The sequence below is a fragment of the Heterodontus francisci genome, chromosome 24 (assembly GCF_036365525.1).
Source record: "Heterodontus francisci isolate sHetFra1 chromosome 24, sHetFra1.hap1, whole genome shotgun sequence".
Classification (NCBI taxonomy): Eukaryota; Metazoa; Chordata; class Chondrichthyes; order Heterodontiformes; family Heterodontidae; genus Heterodontus; species Heterodontus francisci.
In genome coordinates this window covers 52,955,763-52,974,067 of record NC_090394.1, presented here as the reverse complement: position 1 = coordinate 52,974,067, position 18,305 = coordinate 52,955,763, and the positions used below count along the sequence as shown (strand labels likewise).

Here is an 18,305-nt window from a genome sequence, read left to right as displayed (position 1 = left end):
GACTACTAAAACATTGATGGTGGGCTGTGAAGCTCAGGGGAACTGACTGACGTTTCTTTTGTTTGAGACGTCCAATTACCTGCTCAAATCTGGATATTATTCAAGTTCTGCCGGATGCTGGCATAGGCAGCTTCATAACTAGAGGAGTTGTGAATGAAGCAAAACCCTGAAAATGTCAGTAAACAGCCTATTCCTGATCTTATGATGGAGGGAAAGTCATTGATAGGAAAGGGAGTTGAGGCAGAAACCCTCAACTCATTCAAAGGTAGTACTGAATATGCACCTTAAGCACTGTAATCTGCAGGGCGACGGACCAAATGCTGGAAGGTGGGATTAGACTAGGTGGATCTTTTTTCAGCCGGCACAGACACAATGGGCCAAGTGGCCTCTTTCTGTGCCGTAAACTTTCTACAATTCTATGATTGATGAAGCCACAGAATTGTAAAACCAATGATGCTTTCCTTTTTATTACAGATTTTCAGTTTATTTTTCCACCTCTTGACTCAATAATTTGTTAAAACATTGATCCCAATTAGTAATGAAAAGTAATTTACTGAGTTAATTTTGATTACACTAATCAAAATGCAAAAGAAGCGTGTTCTGATATCAGCAGTTTAGAATAGGATTGGACTTTATTCCACCCACCCCCAATTCCAGAACAGTACTTAGACACATAGCAGTGGACAGCAGCAGTTTCTGATGTTTGCTGTTGGTGAGTTTATTTATATTGATAAGTGTCATTCTTTCTTTTAGCTTTTCAGGCAAAAGTTCTTCACTTCTTTACATGCTTCATGGAACTCTCCCCACTTCTCAAAGGCTTCCAGCATTTTTGCACCCTCTCTTTCAGTGTTTTATGCTGGGTGTCCATAGAAAGCCACTGGCTGTATCATTGTTTTTTGCTAGCTTTTTACTTCTGCACGATATACCATTCTTCCAAGTCTTCAGCTATCTTTCTCATCAAGATCAATCTAAAGAACTTGGAGTTATATTGCAGCTCATCTCACAAGAGTCCCTAAAGTGCTGTACAACCAAGAGGTTTTTTTTTAAAAAAAGAAAGTCACTATTCTTAGGTAGGAAATGTGGCAATTTATTTATTTTATTTTTATTTAGAGATACAGCACTGAAACATGCCCTTCGGCCCACCGAGTCTGTGCCGACCAACAACTACCCATTTATACTAATCCTACAGTAATCTTATATTCCCTACCACCTACCAACACTAAGGGCAATTTACAATGACCAATTTACCTATCAACCTGCAAGTCTTTGGCAGTGGGAGGAAACCAGAGCACCTGGCAAAAACCCACGCGGTCACAAGGAGAACTTGCAAACTCCGGCAGTACCCAGAATCGAACCCGGGTCCCTAGAGCTGTGAGGCTGCGGTGCTAACCATTGCTGCCCCAGAACAACGTATTACAGAAAGCACATTAATAAGTTTTCTGGTAGTGCTGGTACAGACTGGAACATTGGCTAGGATCACAGATAAATTCCATGCTTTGAATAGTGCTCTGAGGCTGTAATTCCACAGGTAGACAGACAGGGCCACAGTTCAACACCTCATCTGAAATATGCCACCTTTGACAAGGCAATAAAGCCTGGCTCGGGTATAAAATTAAAACCCAACCCGGGCCCGACCAGGTAACGGCCAACCTGAACCCGTGCACACACCACCCAATATGGTCCTAAAATACCAATCAGGGTCCTATGTACATCACAGTACCCCAGTTTGCATAGTAAAATGACCTACTGTCCAACTAAGCTGTAGGCCCTGAGGAGGATAAGGATGGTCTCTCAGTCGGTGGGAATAGGGCAATGTTATTATAAATTAGTTCCTTGAGGTCACTGGCATCATTTGCACCTATAATGAGTTATAAAACTGCTGTTTTACTACTCGTATGGCAACAGTACAAGTAGTCAAAGTTACGGTGTAAAGTTGAAACCCCCCTCATGACCTGCATCAGATGGCATATTTGCATGTATTTCTTTAATCTCTCAAGGTAGACGTAATACTAGAGGTGGTGAAACTTGGTTCAAACAATTGTTACTTTATTCCATAGGATAACTTGTAGTTGTAATCAGATTTGCTTCGTTAAATTAGTACAACTTGTCTTCACATAATGGTACAAAGAACAGTCCATGGTTTCCCAGATAGGTTCTGTTCAAGATGACCAACCAATTTTGCTGAATGATCTGTGCACAAAGGACTCCTTATCCCCTTATGCCCCCATCTCAATTAATTTCATGCTCAGCATGACGTTGAGCTCTTCTTCTGTCGCCTTCGTCTCCAGGCTCACTTCATTGACCAGGAGTCTTCACCCCCCACCATCCGACCAGTGGATCAATTCACCCGCCTCCAGTTTTCTCCCTCCACTGGGCCCCTCCCTCTGGCCTCTTACCCCACTCTTGATCTTTTCATTGAGAACTGTAAGCGAGACATCGGCTATCTCAATTTCTCCATTCTCCTCACTCTCCAACATGTCTCCCTCACAACTTGCCGCACTCCATCCTCTAACGAACATTGTGATCAAACTCGCTGACAAGGGTGGTGCTGTTGTTGTCTGGCGTACCAACCTCTACCTTGCAGAGGCTGAGCACCAATTCTCAGACACTTCTTCCTACCTCCCCCGGACCATGACCCCACCAAACATCTCCAGGACTGTCACTGACCTCATCGCCTCTGGTGATCTTCCCTCCACAGCTTCCAGCCTCAGTCCCGCAACCTCAGACAGCCCACTTCTACCTCCTTCCCTCTACTAACAGGATTGTCCTGGTAGACCCATCATTTCAGCCTGTTCCTGCCCCACTAAACTTATTTCTTCCTATCTCTACTATCTTTTCTGCCCTGGTCCAGTCTCTTCCCAACTACATCTGTGACTCTTCTGATGGCCCTACAACATTTTGACAATTTCCAGATTCCTGGCCCTAACTGCCTCTTCACTACGTACGTCCAAACTCTCTACACCTCCTTCCCCCAAGACGGTCTGAGGGCTCTCGGCTTGTTCCTTGAACAGATGCCCAACCAATCCCCATCCACCACCACCCTCCTCCTCTGCCTGAACTTGTTCTCACATTGAACAATTGCCTTCAACTCCACTCACTTCCTTCAAATAAAAGGTGTTGCTATGGGTACCCACATGGGTCCTAGTTATGTCTGTCTTTTTGTGGGGTATTGTTACAACCGAGGTGGGAGGAGTGCACGGTCTTTGCTAGTTCCACTTCGCCCCAGGTCACAGCATATTTAAATGCTTACCCAGTTACCAATGCAGTCGATCATATACTCTATTCTCTATCCCAGAATAAAATTCCATCAACCAGGTTTCTTTAATAAATAAAATTATCAGATCAAACAAGACTTAACCAGTAACGAAGCAAAGCATTAACAGATTGAATATGGAAGTTCCCTTTTTACCTTAGCCACACACACACACACACACACACAGGTTAACTCAAAAGAGATTTTCTCTTTAGAGCTCTATTACAAAAAAAAAACTTTTGCCAAATACTTGCTAATTCTTGAAAAAAAAAAGTGGAAAGATGTCAGTTGTCCCTTTATTCTGCTGTCCCAAATACACATAGACAGCGGTCACTGAGATCTTTCTAGAACAGTTCTTTTCAGGCGATGTTGAAGGTCAGTTTGGCAGGCTTTCCAGGAGAAATACAGCAGCAATTTCTCTATTTCTTACACTCACTTCTAAGATTCTAAGTTTCTCAGAGATGGAAAAGCTGGCAGGCTTTTCAAATAGATGGAATAGGCTAAGCTGCAGTTTTTCCTTGGCAGGTTGATTTTTAAACTCCTTTCAAAACACTATCCACATCCCAACTCGCTGTCCAAAGCGAAATCAAAAATAATATCTCAAGAGTTAAGCCTCCTGACCCCTATAAATCTGGTCCTGTCACTTCTCTAAACATCTTCCCAGGTCAAAAGGCCCCCACTGGATACTTATCTGAAGACAGGTGACTTCGAGTAAGGGTTGTTTACAAACCATGTCCAAAAGACCTTCAAATGGTTTTTTTTTTAAAAAAAGGTCAAAGTCCAGCATCTATGGAATCCTTTTCAGTTTTAAAACCCAAGTCCTCAAAAAATTCGACAAAAAAATGGAAGCACTTTTGTTACAATGTCGAACATTCCTAGTTCCAGTCCACTACTTGCTGTTTTCTATCCTTAAGCCAATTTTTTTATCCAAGATGACACTGACCCTTTCTATTCCATTAGCCTCAAGTTTGTTAACCAACCTTTTATTCAGAGATTAGAATTGAGATCCCAATGATGGACCAAATGGTTAATTTCATGAACAAATGAACTCAGGATGCTGCCACCTTCATCAGGTTTTTTAAAAAAAGCACATAACGAAGGAGCTAACAAAAACTTTATTTACAATGGTATGAGTAAAGATCATCTAACTACTAGTAGCAATTTATGAGATGTTAAGAAAACCTTGAACCACAATTGCAAATAAAGTTATACCTGTGAAATACTGAACCCCTGGAAGAGGTCAAATGTGACTGAAATTCTAAGAACATTCTAACTAGTATCAAGAGCACAGTCATTCAGTTGTGATTAACTTTTATAGACTTTCTCTCTTCCTACCACAATTTCTGAAGATGCAGGAAAAAGATAAAATAGTGCTGATGCCAGCAACACTGTGAATGTAATAAATTTATTGGAAATACGGTCCTGGATGTAAATCTGTAGCAGTACAATATTTTATCATTAGTTGAGTTTTTATAAACAAAGCGCATAATACAAACAGGATTCATATTCAAGTACAGATATCAAATGCACCATTTCCCATTCAATTTTCTCCAAGAAAGAATTTGCATTTATATACTCCTTTCGCAACCCCAGGATATCCTAAACCACTTTACAGCCAATGAAGTACTTTTGAAGTATAGTCATTGTTCCAGGTCTCAAATAAATGCATAATTTTCAACATTTCTTGGTATATTAATTATACATTTATCAGGTTGGAATTATATTATAAAGAGGTTGCAGTAGCTCATTAGCTCCAGAATGCATGGACCGAATGCCCATTCCAAAGTCAGGGTTATAATTTCAGTCTGACATTTGAAATCTATTACCTGTATGCATCAGTTTTGCACATTCATGACCACACTTGGCATGGGAATCCCTTAGTGGGAAAGGTACAAAAATCTCAACAGTGAACATTAGCTCATCCTGCTGACTGTGTTTATTGAAAACTGGCCAAGTAAAATTATATGCCAGAGAAATCCAAGCAAGATCTGGTCCACTGCAGCCTTTCAGCTGAAGGACAGTTTCATGATGGGGGCTGGAAAGAGGATTTTTAAAAAAAAAATCAGAAGGGAGAGACTAATCTCTCAAAATACAACTTTCAAAAGTACTGCTGACATTTAATTTACCTTAAATTAGTAACAATGCAAGGAAGCTGCAATCAAAATGACATGGCAAGCATGTATGATTTGATGCTCTTTGTATTAATCTGTATAATGCTGAAGAATGACTCTCTTCACAAGATGAAGCTAAACCATTTTGTGACAGTTTAAAAGTTACCACACACCATATACCTCCACCAAAGGACATTCTTTATTACTTTTGCCAGCTAAATGTAAAATACAGCTAAGATCTACATTGCTAAAAATAAGTGGTACAATAAGGGTGAGTGCATACTGTTATATATGAAAGGAACTTCAATCTTCATCATTTTGTGTTTTATAATGTCCAAAGCAATTTTCCCAAAGCATTTATGAAAATGATGAAATCACAAACCTACAGAACACAGCACTGATCATTTCGGGAGTGGGGGGGGGGGGGCGCAGGGGCAGGTGCTTAGGCGGAAGGAGAAAGGAGAAATACAAAAAAATGAGAGGAAAGTAAAAGCGAGAGAAGAATGGGGTAAAGTTGTGAACTTAGAAAGGGCAGATGTTTTCAAAACATCTTTGCAAGCAATGCGGAGTTTGGACTGCTTAGAAAGATCGGAGCAAAAGGAAAGCACAAGCAAAAGAAAGCAGGAAAAGGGAGATCAATTAAAAACACTTATTTGGTCATGGTGTGTCACTTTCAAATACATTTTTAAGGGTTTATTCAGCATTTTATTCATACAAATGGCAAAACCTGCATGATGAAATTACACAAAAATATCCATGACCTTTTATTTCCAGGTAACAAAACAGGAAGAAAAAAAGCACTTTAAAGTGTATGCATGGAAACACCTAACCCTTTAGTTTACCATTAATCTGTCAATGCTTTCATGTAGTCTTCCAGATTGTGTACCTTGCAAAATGTTTACATTAAAATGGTTGATGACTACTACTGAATTTCAATCACAGTAAACAGAATTACAGGCATCCGAGAAGCACTTTGCTAAACTAGCATACAGCTATAAGAGAAAGCTAACAAAAAGATCAGGGTGGTGTCATCTTCCTCACACAAGTCCCATGTAGTATATCCAATCTTTTCTTTTGGGCTGCTTCTGGAGTCCATAATTTCTCCCAGCCTTGGTTTTCTTACTGGATGGCCATCTTCAAGGGCAAGTCAGCCAGTGAAGTCGTTATCCAACTGGAATCACGTGAATCAACAGATTTCTTTCTTTAGGGCCCCAGTTTTCTAAATTACCTTTCAGCAGGGTTTAGTACTTAGTGACTTGAATGTTCACAGGGCAGATGGAATTTAGGTTTTCAAAATCACTCTGTACTCAGTAGGATAACAATCATTTCTGCACCTACACCCTCGATACTTCTGCAGTTCTTGTATGACAGAAAGTCAATCGTGTAATTCAGACTGGACTCTATGGCCCTTGACCTTGGGGTGCAGACCATTGTATTAAGCATATCCCTGAGTGCAGCCTTCTGACTAACCACTCCGAATGCACGGGGATTCTTAGATTACCTCAGATTAAGCCCCAGAATGCATCAACACCTGCCATGGTGCGGCTATAGATGCCTATGGCCGAGTTGATTCTGGTGGATGCCTGACCTCATTGAACCAGAGATATCCACTGTATTCCAGTTCATACCCACGCCGTCCAACCTTCATACAGTTGTGCCAAGTTATCTAGATTAGTAGCTTCTTTAATCACGTAATCAACCTAGAGAAAACAAGGCGTGAAAAAAGCTGTTTATTAATACATTGACATTGATAAAACTGAAGTCAAAATGCTCCAGAACAAATTCAAGCTGATTTCTAATAAGTTAGCAGCTAGATTTCTTTTAGAAGTGCTTAAAAAGGTGCATTTAATTCTCTAGCTTCGTAAATTTATAACATAGTATCTTAAATTTGAGAGATGTATAATAGCATAAGAAACAGGAGGAGTGGGCCATTTAACCCTTTTGAGCCGGCTCTGCCATTCAGTCAGATCATGGCTGATCTACCTCAACTCCACTTCCCTGCACTACACCCATATCCCTCGATTCCCTTCATATCCAAAAATCTATCCATGTCTTGAATATGCTCCATGACGAGCATCCATCGCTCTTTGGGGGAGAGAATCCCAATGATTCACAACCGCTTGAAGGAATAGGAGGAGTCTGAAGGAATAGATTAGGAGTCTGTCACCACTAGTTCTAGACTCCCCAGAAAGAGAAAGCATCTATACAATATATAACAAACGTGTGGCCTTAGTATACCAAAAACATTGTGCTATAATGAGTAGTTTTAATGACTACACAGTTTACTAAAGTTATCATTGAAATTGCTTTTCATCCTCATTCTCTCACCCTTAATTTTCCCTCTTCTCCTGAAGGTAGTAAATCATGGTTGGGTATGCTGCCTAATATCCAAAAAGAGTTCTAAGTACCCAGGCAATCATCACATGAGCTGACACAAGCAGCACAGGTTTCTTATTCACCATAGAGAGCACTGGAACCATCCAATCCTGTCTTCATTTGACACCCCTCCATAGGGGTTGTCAGCAAGAGCACTGGATAATAAATAGAGTGGTTGAGCATAGCCCTCCCTATCCCAGAACTCGTGAAGCTAACCAGAGCACCCCTACTGCCACCCCACTAGATTAGCTAACTCAAAGAGCCAGCAGTAATCCTGTGATCTTTCTGGAATATATGGCTCAGTACCACATCAAACATTTGTCGAATAAGTTGCCGACAGCCATTACAGATTACGAGAACCAAACTGTGGATGTTTTTCTGCTGTTCTGCATGGGAGCAAGTGAATGTCATAATCAGTATAATAATCAAACCCTTGATCTATGTCATCTGTTTTAAAAGAAACACATACAAGTATACAAACTAGAGTGATGCTACAATCGGACACTTGAGTCTTGAAGGTACTTCAATATAAATTGATTAGGATCAGAAAACAAGCAGGAAATTAATAAATATCTACGGTGGGGTAAATAAGCGACTGGAATCAATTTAAAGAGACAGTCACCAAATTGTCATGTCATCCTAAATGAGATTACTTCATTTTGCAATCCTCACAAGTCAGGTGAATTTTGTAAACCAAGGCAAAACTGTCAAGTCACAGTATTGTGCTTAGGCAGCAAGCAATAATGAGCATTCAGCATCACAAATGGAGTACTGTATTTTGTACAGTATTTCAAACAGTGCAGATATGCTGTACTGATAAGGCTACACCCGTTATTCACTTCCTATCTTATTGATCTATCCTCACGGGATTAGATATCAGAGGTACACAGTTTGTTGTATTGGCTAACTTATTACTCTTCATTTGGTCAAGGCATCTCTCCCTAAACCCCTCTACCTCTCTCTCTTCCTTGATGCTCCCTAAAACCTCCCTATCTAGGGAGGCATTTTGTTTTGCAATGGTAACGTTGAAAGGAGTATTGTATGAGCATAGCAGTTGATGCATCAAATTTCAAATGTGCATTAACCGTAAGTATGTTTAATTTTAGTTTGGTTTTCCCTACAAGATTTCCTCTCCAAGTAACATACAGATCACAGCAATTATGATCGTTACCATATCAGCTACACAGCATATAATTTTTCTTGTCTTTCTTAAAAGGACAGTCTAATATGGCACTTTCTGGAGGTTCATCACCCAAAGCTAACTTGGGCTCTTGGGAGTCCTGAAGAAACTGTCAAAAATACAGAAGCTTGTTTAAGAAAAAGAATATTGTTGACCCTGCAATGTTGACATTTTCATTTGCAAACTTAGACTCTAGGGAAACCATGTTCTATCAAGCTAAGCTCGAGTGTGTGGAGATGAGGACTGAAGAATGTAGTAGATGCAATATCAAGAGCAGCAAATTGCCTGATCCAAAGAGGTCATTGCCAAAGAAATTTAGAATGTGTTTGCTACTGGTAGATAGCATTGCATGCCAAACATATGATTTCAAATTGAATTGATATAAGCCATAGTCTGCAGGTGTATGCAGAAGACAGGCTGCTACATTGATTGTTAAACTATTGCTTTCTCAATAAACTGATTCACTTTTGCTCGATCTATCCAAATTTGTAAAGAAGGAAGTGTCCTAGTTATATACTGATAAGGCAATGCCCATTATTCACCTTCCTATCTTATTGATCTATCCTCAGGGATTAGATATCAGAGGGACATGGTTTGTTGTACTGGTTAACTTATTACTCTTTATTTGGTCAAGGGATTCTTTCCTAAACCTCTCCACCTCTTTCTTACTTGATGCTCCATAAAACCTACCTCTTTGACTAACCTTTTGGCCATCTGCCCTAATATTGTCTTGTGTAGCTGTGTCTAATTTTGCTTTATAACACTCCTGTGATGCACCTTGGGATATTTTATTATATTAAAGATGCCATAAGAGTTATTACTGTTATTCAGATTAATGTTCAAAACAGGTCTTGTTCAGAGAATTGTATTCCCAACAATCCTTTGCTTAACTGCTTTTAACAGACAGACTGGTTTATGTACAATTGGTGTTTTCTTCCCAACTACACAAGATTTCTGGTCTAGTTGGTCAAGCTTTGAATGAATAATTCTGACTGAGAACCAATGAAATCAAAAGTAGGGAACAGTGACCAAGGTGGGCCATACTGCAGTGTTGGAACGTACATAAAAAAGGTCCTATAGCACTGCAACAGAACACATCCAAAAACAAAGCTTTGTTTCTGCAGCATTAACATGCATTATTAAGCACTCTTTTTAGACTTTTTCATAGTTTAAAAGAATTAAGTATTATAAAGATGATCTTAATTGTTCCATTGGCTCTTCTAGACTCATTCTTTCCATTTCCTATAGGTCTGACTTAACCTAACTGCAATTGATCCAAATGCCAAAATGTTCACATACATTATTCCTTCTAAGGGGAAGCACCTTGCTGGCAATTTATACCCCCAACCCCACAAAGCACAGCTGAAATTAACAACTTAACATATAGGAATCTCAGTTTGATCACAAGTCTTACAACTTGGTGGAACCCAACAGAGCAATGTGCTGTCACATCATCTTTTATGATTGGAAGAGTTGTGTATAAACTCTTAACTGACCCCCTCTGTTGCATTTGACAGACATTCATGCATGCTTCCTCCTACACCTCTCCTCCACAGTACTGCCCTTATCGGGGCCACACTTACCTGTTCCAATGAAGCCAGCAGATCTCCAGCAACAGTTTCTACTCTCCCACACGGTCACCTCCAGAGCACTGAGACATGACTCCTGTGCCCTCCTTTTTGCACTTATGTGCTGCCCTTCACTAGCATTATCCAATGACACGGGGTTAGTTTCCATTCTATACGCTTACGACATCCAGTTCTACCTTTTCATCATCATCTCCATTTGCTAGATTGCCTGACAAACATCATGTTTTAGGTCAGCCCAAATTTTCTCCAACTGAGCATTGGAAAGATGGAAGCCACACTTGTCTATCAAAATTTTTGTTCCCTCGTCATCGATGCTGCTTCCCAACCTGGTTGCTCACTGGGACTCAACCAGATAGTGCTCAAGTGTTTCCTTCGATCCAGAACTGAGTTTCAAATATATTGACTTCCACTTCCATATCACCAGTCACCACCTTATAACATTTTAACCACTTAAACACTTAGCCATGTCTGTTAACTCTCAATAACCTCTGTCAGTTATTATAACTCTTAATAACCTCTGTCAATAACCTCCTATCACTTCAAAAACTCATTCAAAACTTCTGTCTTCATCCTGTCTCACTCCAAGTACTGCCTACTCAACATCCTATTCCCTACCAATCTCCACTGAATCTTTGTCAACATTTTCATTCACAAATCCCTCTACAGCTTTAGGCCATCCTACCTCTGCAACCTCACATACTAACCGGAGACATTCAATCCTCCACCTTTGGCCTCCTGTACTGCCCCTCCTCTCTACTCCAAATAGCAGAGCCATCAGCTGAATCAGCACTCTTTTCCCTACAAACACCAGTGCCTCTCTTTCCACCAAGATAAACCTTTAAATCTATATCTTGAACCAAGCTTTTGGTCACCATTCCTAATCTTCCACTGCAATGTGGTGTCCATTTCTCTTGAGGCATCTTAGGGAGGTTTCTATTTCAAAAGCAGTATACAAGTGAAAACTGTAGTTGCTGTACTTTGGATTTTCTATAAAAAGAGATTATTAGAAAACAAGCATGACATGACAATGTTGTACCTGTTCAGCAACAGTCATCCTCCTGTTGGGATCCACATCTCTACCTTCCAACTTGGCCTTCACTCTTTTCCACACACTAACAGCATAGGAATTCCGTTCCTGAACAGCTAAAAGTAAAAATAACAATTGTGCTTTCATTTTTCAAAATTATACTTCATTTTAGTAAGTACAAATGAGATTAAAGGCAAATTCACAAAAAGTACAAGTATATATACATTCTAAATATCTTTGAAGTGGAATCACTTATGTAGGCAAACACAGCAACCAATCTGTGAATGGCAAGGTTGCACAAATGAGAAAAATGACCAGTTAATCACCTTTGACCAGCATAACTCCTCGAGTCATGCCACTTTTATATCCATCCAAGCAATAAGACGGGGCCTTGATTTAATGTCTCATTCAAAAGTTGGCACTTCTGGCAATGTTGCAGTATTCAGTACTGTACCAAGATGTCAACCTAAATTAGGTGCTCAAGTCCTGCTGTGGGGTTTGAACCCATGACCTCCAGACTCAGGAGTGCAATCACAAAGCCAACACCTTCAATTTACATACCATGAAGAAATACAGCAGAATTGTGGTCCATTATGTAAATGCAATCAACAAAGCTAGTTAAGTATCAGTCGGAGCTAAATTAGGGTCAGTGTTAAACCACCCAACACACAAGTACTAGACACTTTACTCTCAGAAATGAAACTTACCTTTCCCAGTTTTGGGGTCCCTTGCTGCCTTCTTAGGACTTGGAGCAACATTCTTTCCCAGTCCTATAGTTGTGCCTGGTGGAGTGTTTGCTGAAGCGGCAAGATTTCTCTGAGCCATCTTCCGTGCATTCTGTGACATAACTTCTGGTTGTGTCTTTTGAGTTGTACTGCTGCGAACAGCTGCAGAGAGAAAAAGTATATGGTACTAATGTAATCCATACTACTGGATTTTTGCAGAAAGGTGGTGGATTAAAAGAAAAAATTAAAAAGGTTTTTGTGAAGTGGGATGGTACAGTGGGTTAAGCACATTGTCCTTTCACTTGACACCTAGGTTCTAATGCAGCCCAGACAAATGAAATACAAGCTTGTTTTTTCTGGATTTGCAGATGCTGAGAGAGCTTGGACAGTTACAACCCTGTTTTGAATAGGCACGGGTCCAGCAACAAAACTGCTTAAAATTCAGAACAAATTGCTAACCTCACTCAGGAGGCCATCCAGGTGGTTGTAGTGAGAAATGAAAAAATGTTAGTCTACACACAGCAGTAATCTGACTCATTCTTTGAATACAGTGCAAATTCCATATAAAAATAGGATATTTTTTCATTTGTATGGGGAAGGCACCTGATGTCACCACTATCTCTTTAAATCTTAATGGATATCCTGGGCCCTTATCCTATTCAGCTGTACATGTAGTCTTGTTCATATATATGTTACACACACGCACAGTACTCATCTCACTGTTAATGACATACTAAACTATTTTGTGGAAGCGTGTTAGTTGTCAAATACAATCTTTGAGAGGAGCTATATTACACTGGAGAAAAGGAGTGACAGCGATTACCATAGACAAACTAATGCTCTTGTTTCAGCAGGCTTGAGATACGTCACTTTCTCCACCTTTTTTTTTCAACAGCCTCCTCCTCTTCAGTACTGTGCATAATTCTGAGAAAACAAAGTTGTGTGGAAACCTCCCCATCTGGCACAGAAAGCCAAGACTATCCGGCCTCCAAACAGAAAATCTTGGTAACTTATTACTTTGAAAGATTACCAACAGATCTCTGCGGCAACAGCATTGGTCAAAGAAAGACCCAGATCATTTCTAGCTGGAAGGTTAACTCATGTAATCAGACTTCATGCTTGGTCAAGATATCTGGATGACATTTTCACTCTGCAAGGGTTAAGCAGAAAGGATAGCAAAACTGTAGTCATTTCTAGACATTAGTGCTTAGAAAGTATATGAGGATTGCTCAATATAGCTGCCTTGCAAGTGGTAACAAGCGGATCCTGAGTAAGAGATGTTGTACTCCTGCCACTAAAATAGCATCTGGAATAAATACCAGACTACACTGAGGTGTGTCAGCCATGGCACAGCTGTTAATACGCTCACCTGAGTCAGAAGATTGTGGATTCATGTTCTGCTCCAGCATAATAATCTAGGCTGAAACTCCAGTGCAGTACTGAGGGAGTGCTGCACTGTCAGAGGGGCCATTTTTTTGGAAGAGACGTTAAACCTCCTGCCCTGTCAGGTGGACGCAAAAGATCTCATGGTACAAAGGGCAGGGGAGTAATTCCCCAGTGTCCTGTTCAATAATTTATCCCTCAATCAACATCACAAAAAACAGTATCTGGTCATTATCACATTGCTATTTGTGGGAGTTTGCTGTGTGAAAATTAGCTACTGCATTTCCTACTTTACAACAGTGACTGCACTTCATTGACTGTAAAGCGCTTTGGGGCATCTGGTGCTCATGAAAGATGCTATATAAATGCAAGAGAACAAATGTCATACCACTACTAAGGGGGAAGTACCATGGAAAGACGCACAAGGCACTTGAAAACAACATTATGGATCATTCAATACAAGTGTTTAAAATTATGAAAGGATAGGTAAAGCAAATAGAAAAAGACAGTTTCCAGTGGCTTGGATGAAGGGGACATCGCCTTAATCTGAAATGTATGATACTCAGGACAGAGAGCAGAAGGGTTATGACATTGAGGAATGCACTACCAGAGATAGTGACTAAAGCAGAGAATGTGTCAACATTTAATAGGTTAGACAGACGGTTGAGGGATCAAAGAACAGGACAGGCTGTGAAGGATAAATGCATACAAGCTTGGGTTGTTTTCCATATTATGATTCTATACAAATGCTGGAGAACTAACTAACTTAGTATAATACCCAAGGTACAACAATTAATTTTTAACATTTCATTTGTGGATGCTTTTTGTGAATGAATCAAGTCACTAAAGATGGGAGGCCTGTTCTAAATTTGAATAATTAGAATATTTTCAGGTTCAGATGCAATATTCAATATTCGTAAGAGAAAAGCAGAGGGATCTGCTGCTGCTCATTTCCAGTGGGAGGGTGTGTCTTTTTACAAAGATTCCAGCAGTTTTACCATCTGTCTTCCAAAATTATGCCTTCCATCAAAGAGTGCAATAAATATTGCAGCTTCTACGGGAGTGACTTCATGTGGAACAATCATCATGCATTTTGTTCCCAGGTTTAAGATCTGAATTGTTACTTCTTGCTGTGGCATGGCAGCCTACAATTTAACCTTTAATAAAGGACAGCTGCTGACTAAAAACTCCCATATCTAGTTTAGTAAAAAAAAAATTGGACGTGATGGTATGCTTTGCAAGCTTGAACAGAACCTCAACACATTTACCAGTGATCAAGCACAGCCATGGTTGGCTACCTTGATGGGAGTACCTGAAGTACAATCGCTGCATAACATAATTATAGATTTATAGACTCACCTGAATTTCTAAAGGATCCTGTATGCTCCATCTATTCTAGATTTTGGTATCAACATCTTATGTATTTTTGTCCTGTGGCCAGGGTGGGGGGGAAAGAATAGGCTATTTGGCCAATCTAACTGGCTGTCAAAAGAAGTCATGATACGGTAAAAAAGTTGAGCAGGTATTGCAAAGCACTTGCAACTTCAGAAGTATTACCCAGAGAAGACTGCCAGGTTTACATCTTCCTGTTCGAATCTTTTCCCTGAAGGTGACAGTGGAAACTCAGGATGAGCCAATTCCAGTAAAAATAGTGGGTCAGTGTATGTGTAGTTAACGTGCAGTTACTTATTTTGCAGAGTTTAGGGGGAAGAACGAGGCATTGGGCACCGAGCTTGGATGATGTGATGCATGTTTATGAGTTATGGCTTGATTAGCCTAATTCCTGTGCCGACGATCAACATTTAAATTGACATCACATCTGGGTGGCTCTCCAGGCAGCTCAGACTGGGGAAGCAGACAAGACTAAAATCTTTTATGCTCGGAAGCTATCCAATGGAAATCCTGTTCTATGAGATTTGCATTTATTAGACTGATAATTATCACTTTTGAGTGACTAAGTGCAATTTGTCCCAAGATACTTGATAATTGGCATTGGTTGTTGTTAACATTCTGCTGATGCTTGCAATTTTCTGGCACTATTTGGAATTTGGGTGTTTTGTGCCAATTTGAAAAATTAAAATGTGCAAAGTTTTCATTAGAAGTCCAGATTTTTACATGAATTAATACCAAAGCAACTAGTACTTATAGTTTTCTTCAGAGATAGGCTGTCCCTTCATTGGGGAGGCAGTGGCAGAGTGGTAATGTCACTGGACTAGTAATCCAGAGCCCAAGCTAATGTTGAGGACATGGGTTCAAATCCCACCATGGCAGATGGTGAAATTTGAATTCAATTAATAAATCTGGAATTAAAAAGCTAGTCTAATGACCATGAAATTGTTGTAAAAATCCATCTGGTCACGAATGTCCTTTAGAGAAGGAAATCTGCCTTCCTTACCTGGTCTGGCCTATATGTGACTCCAGACCCACAGCAATGTGGTTGGCTCTTAAAATGCCCTCTGAAATTGCCTAGCAAGCCACTCAGTCCAAGGGCAATTAGGGATGGGCAACAAATGCTGGCCTAGCCAGCGACACCCACATCCCACAAACAAAAAGAAATCTGCTTTAGCACCATGGCAAGCTACAGTATTTGTAATCAAAGTCTGTAATCTTGGTAACAAATGGATTCTCCAGCTAGTAATACTTAGACTATAGTTTCTACAGGGAATAAAGTCTGTTAGAATATCCTTAAAGAATGACTGCTTTAAATGTGTAAACCCAGCAAAAAGTCAGCCCAAACATTTTTGCCAGTATAAAGAAAACTGCAAATGCTAGAAGCCTGAAATAAAAGATGCTGAAAATGCAAGTTAGTGTTTCGGTCACATACTATTTACCAGAACTGAAAGCAAAGATAATCAAGTATTAACTCAATATTCACTTTTTCTCCACACCCCCCCCCCCCACCACAACCTTCATATACTTATTAGGTATTCAATTCTGATAAAGGGCATTCCTCAAACACGGTTCCTTTTCTCTTTACAAATTCTAACAGACTTTATGTATATTACAACATTTTTGTTTTTAATTTTTTTTTGTTCATTTGCCTCATTATGTTAAGGCATTAGAAGTGCATCAAGTATTGTCCCCATGCTATTCAAACCTGTCATCACTCCCCTCCTCCAAAAACAAAACAGTAGCCTTGATCCTTCCATCCTTGAAAACTAGTCACACCTCCAACCTCCCTTTCCTCTCCAAGTGCCTTGAATGTATTGCCACCTTCCAAATCCGTGCCCAGGATCCGTCAGGAAAAACTCAACCACTCAGTGGCTCATTTGATATTATGTAACATTCAGTAAAACTGATACAATCCAAAGTAAAACTTTTTTTTTTAAAAACTTAACATTTACTGATTATTGTAACCAAATACATGTAATGAGATTTAAGGGCTTCTTAATGCAAGACTGCTTTAGAGAATTAAAACTTATTACAAATTCAGTAGCAAGTTGAACATAAACATTTACCTGCTGCAAAACTGGGCTGAAATGCAGAGGCAGAGGTTGGGCTTGAACACTCATTAGATTTATCTGTGACGAGTGGAGATGCAAAGCTGACAAGATCATTGTAGACGCTGAAAGACAAGAGTTACTACTGAAAACAGGACAAAAACAATTGGATAGGAACCAGCTGAATACAACATTTATCAGTGAAATAGCACACAACTGCCTCAGATGCAAGTGAATTGTGTAATTTCCACTCAAGCTACCTGGATTGGGGTTAATGGAGAAGATGGTTTTCCTTCATCCTGCTTTCTGTACATACATGTACAATGCATTTGATACACAATAGCTTATCAGACAGTTCTTTTTACTGTCCTTTACAATTGCTTTCTCCTTTTCTGAAGGCATGAGCTCTCACAGAGGAAGGACTCCAGAGGTAACCGGCGCAACTGCCCATTCTTCATACGTTAGGCTAAACAGAGTGTCAGCAGACAGAAGAGGAGACTGCAGCCATGACCTGATACCCACTCAAGCACACGTCTTCTACCAGCCTCCCACCTCATTAGCTCAGGGAAACAAACATTGGCATGCTCATCAGCACCATGGTTGAGAACAAACAAATGCACACAGATCAGGGATCAAACCTGGTATCTTCCTGACCCAAGTGGCTCAGTACAACAGATGGTGCATTTATCCATAAACCACTGGGTAGGTCTTGAATAATCGGATTAAGCTACAATAGGACATATAAACAAATGGATTACTGCATTTCCCACAAGTTTGCATTTCGTCGGCAGATTGCAGGTTACAGCCTTCAGCCCTTATTAACAAAGAACTATATAATCATCTTGGTGGGATGAAAAGAGGTTTTATAAACTATTTCTTGGCAGGAGGCCTTATCCACCAGCCATGTGCAGCAAATATAGTGTTATTCACAAATTTAAAGTTGATGGATAAAAAATTGTGGGCAGCAAGCCTACGATTTTCCTTTATTCACTCCCAATTGGTGTGGATCCTTGCTAGCATGTTCAGAGTTACAAAATTTCTTATACACGGACTTGAATGAAGAGAGGATCACAGACTATGATACTCCACAGGTCGAATAGCCTGATGATCACCATCGATGCTCAATTATGAAAACTTGCTGTGAGAGTGAGGTGGACCACGGACATACATTGAACCAAAATGCAATCACTGCATTCAGGAGAGATGGTGTAAAGTTAAAAA

At 40.0% G+C, this 18,305-nt stretch overlaps 1 protein-coding gene and 1 long non-coding RNA gene across 6 annotated transcripts in view; one reads left to right on the top strand and one right to left on the bottom strand.

Moving 5' to 3' along the window:
* LOC137383405 (uncharacterized) overlaps nt 1-18,305 on the top strand; it is a 19,503-nt gene extending 1,198 nt beyond the window's left edge. The window contains exons 2-3 of one of the 2 annotated variants that reach the window (XR_010977402.1): nt 13,157-13,266; nt 18,176-18,305. This is a non-coding gene — a long non-coding RNA (uncharacterized lncRNA). Of the gene's footprint in view, nt 1-13,156; nt 13,267-17,482; nt 17,697-18,175 lie in introns of those variants that run through there. The other variant, XR_010977401.1, reaches the window with a different exon arrangement.
* Nucleotides 4,638-18,305, bottom strand: part of smg1 (SMG1 nonsense mediated mRNA decay associated PI3K related kinase) — a 152,741-nt gene continuing 139,073 nt past the window's right edge. For 3 of the 4 annotated variants that reach the window (XM_068056197.1, XM_068056198.1, XM_068056199.1), the window contains exons 60-63: nt 17,103-17,209; nt 12,244-12,423; nt 11,546-11,652; nt 4,638-7,064 (exon numbers count right to left, since the gene is read on the bottom strand). In XM_068056197.1, coding sequence (XP_067912298.1) covers nt 6,987-7,064; nt 11,546-11,652; nt 12,244-12,423; nt 17,103-17,209 — 472 coding nt within the window. In that variant the 3' untranslated portion in view covers nt 4,638-6,986. Of the gene's footprint in view, nt 7,065-11,545; nt 11,653-11,862; nt 12,083-12,243; nt 12,424-17,102; nt 17,210-18,305 lie in introns of those variants that run through there. The other variant, XR_010977399.1, reaches the window with a different exon arrangement.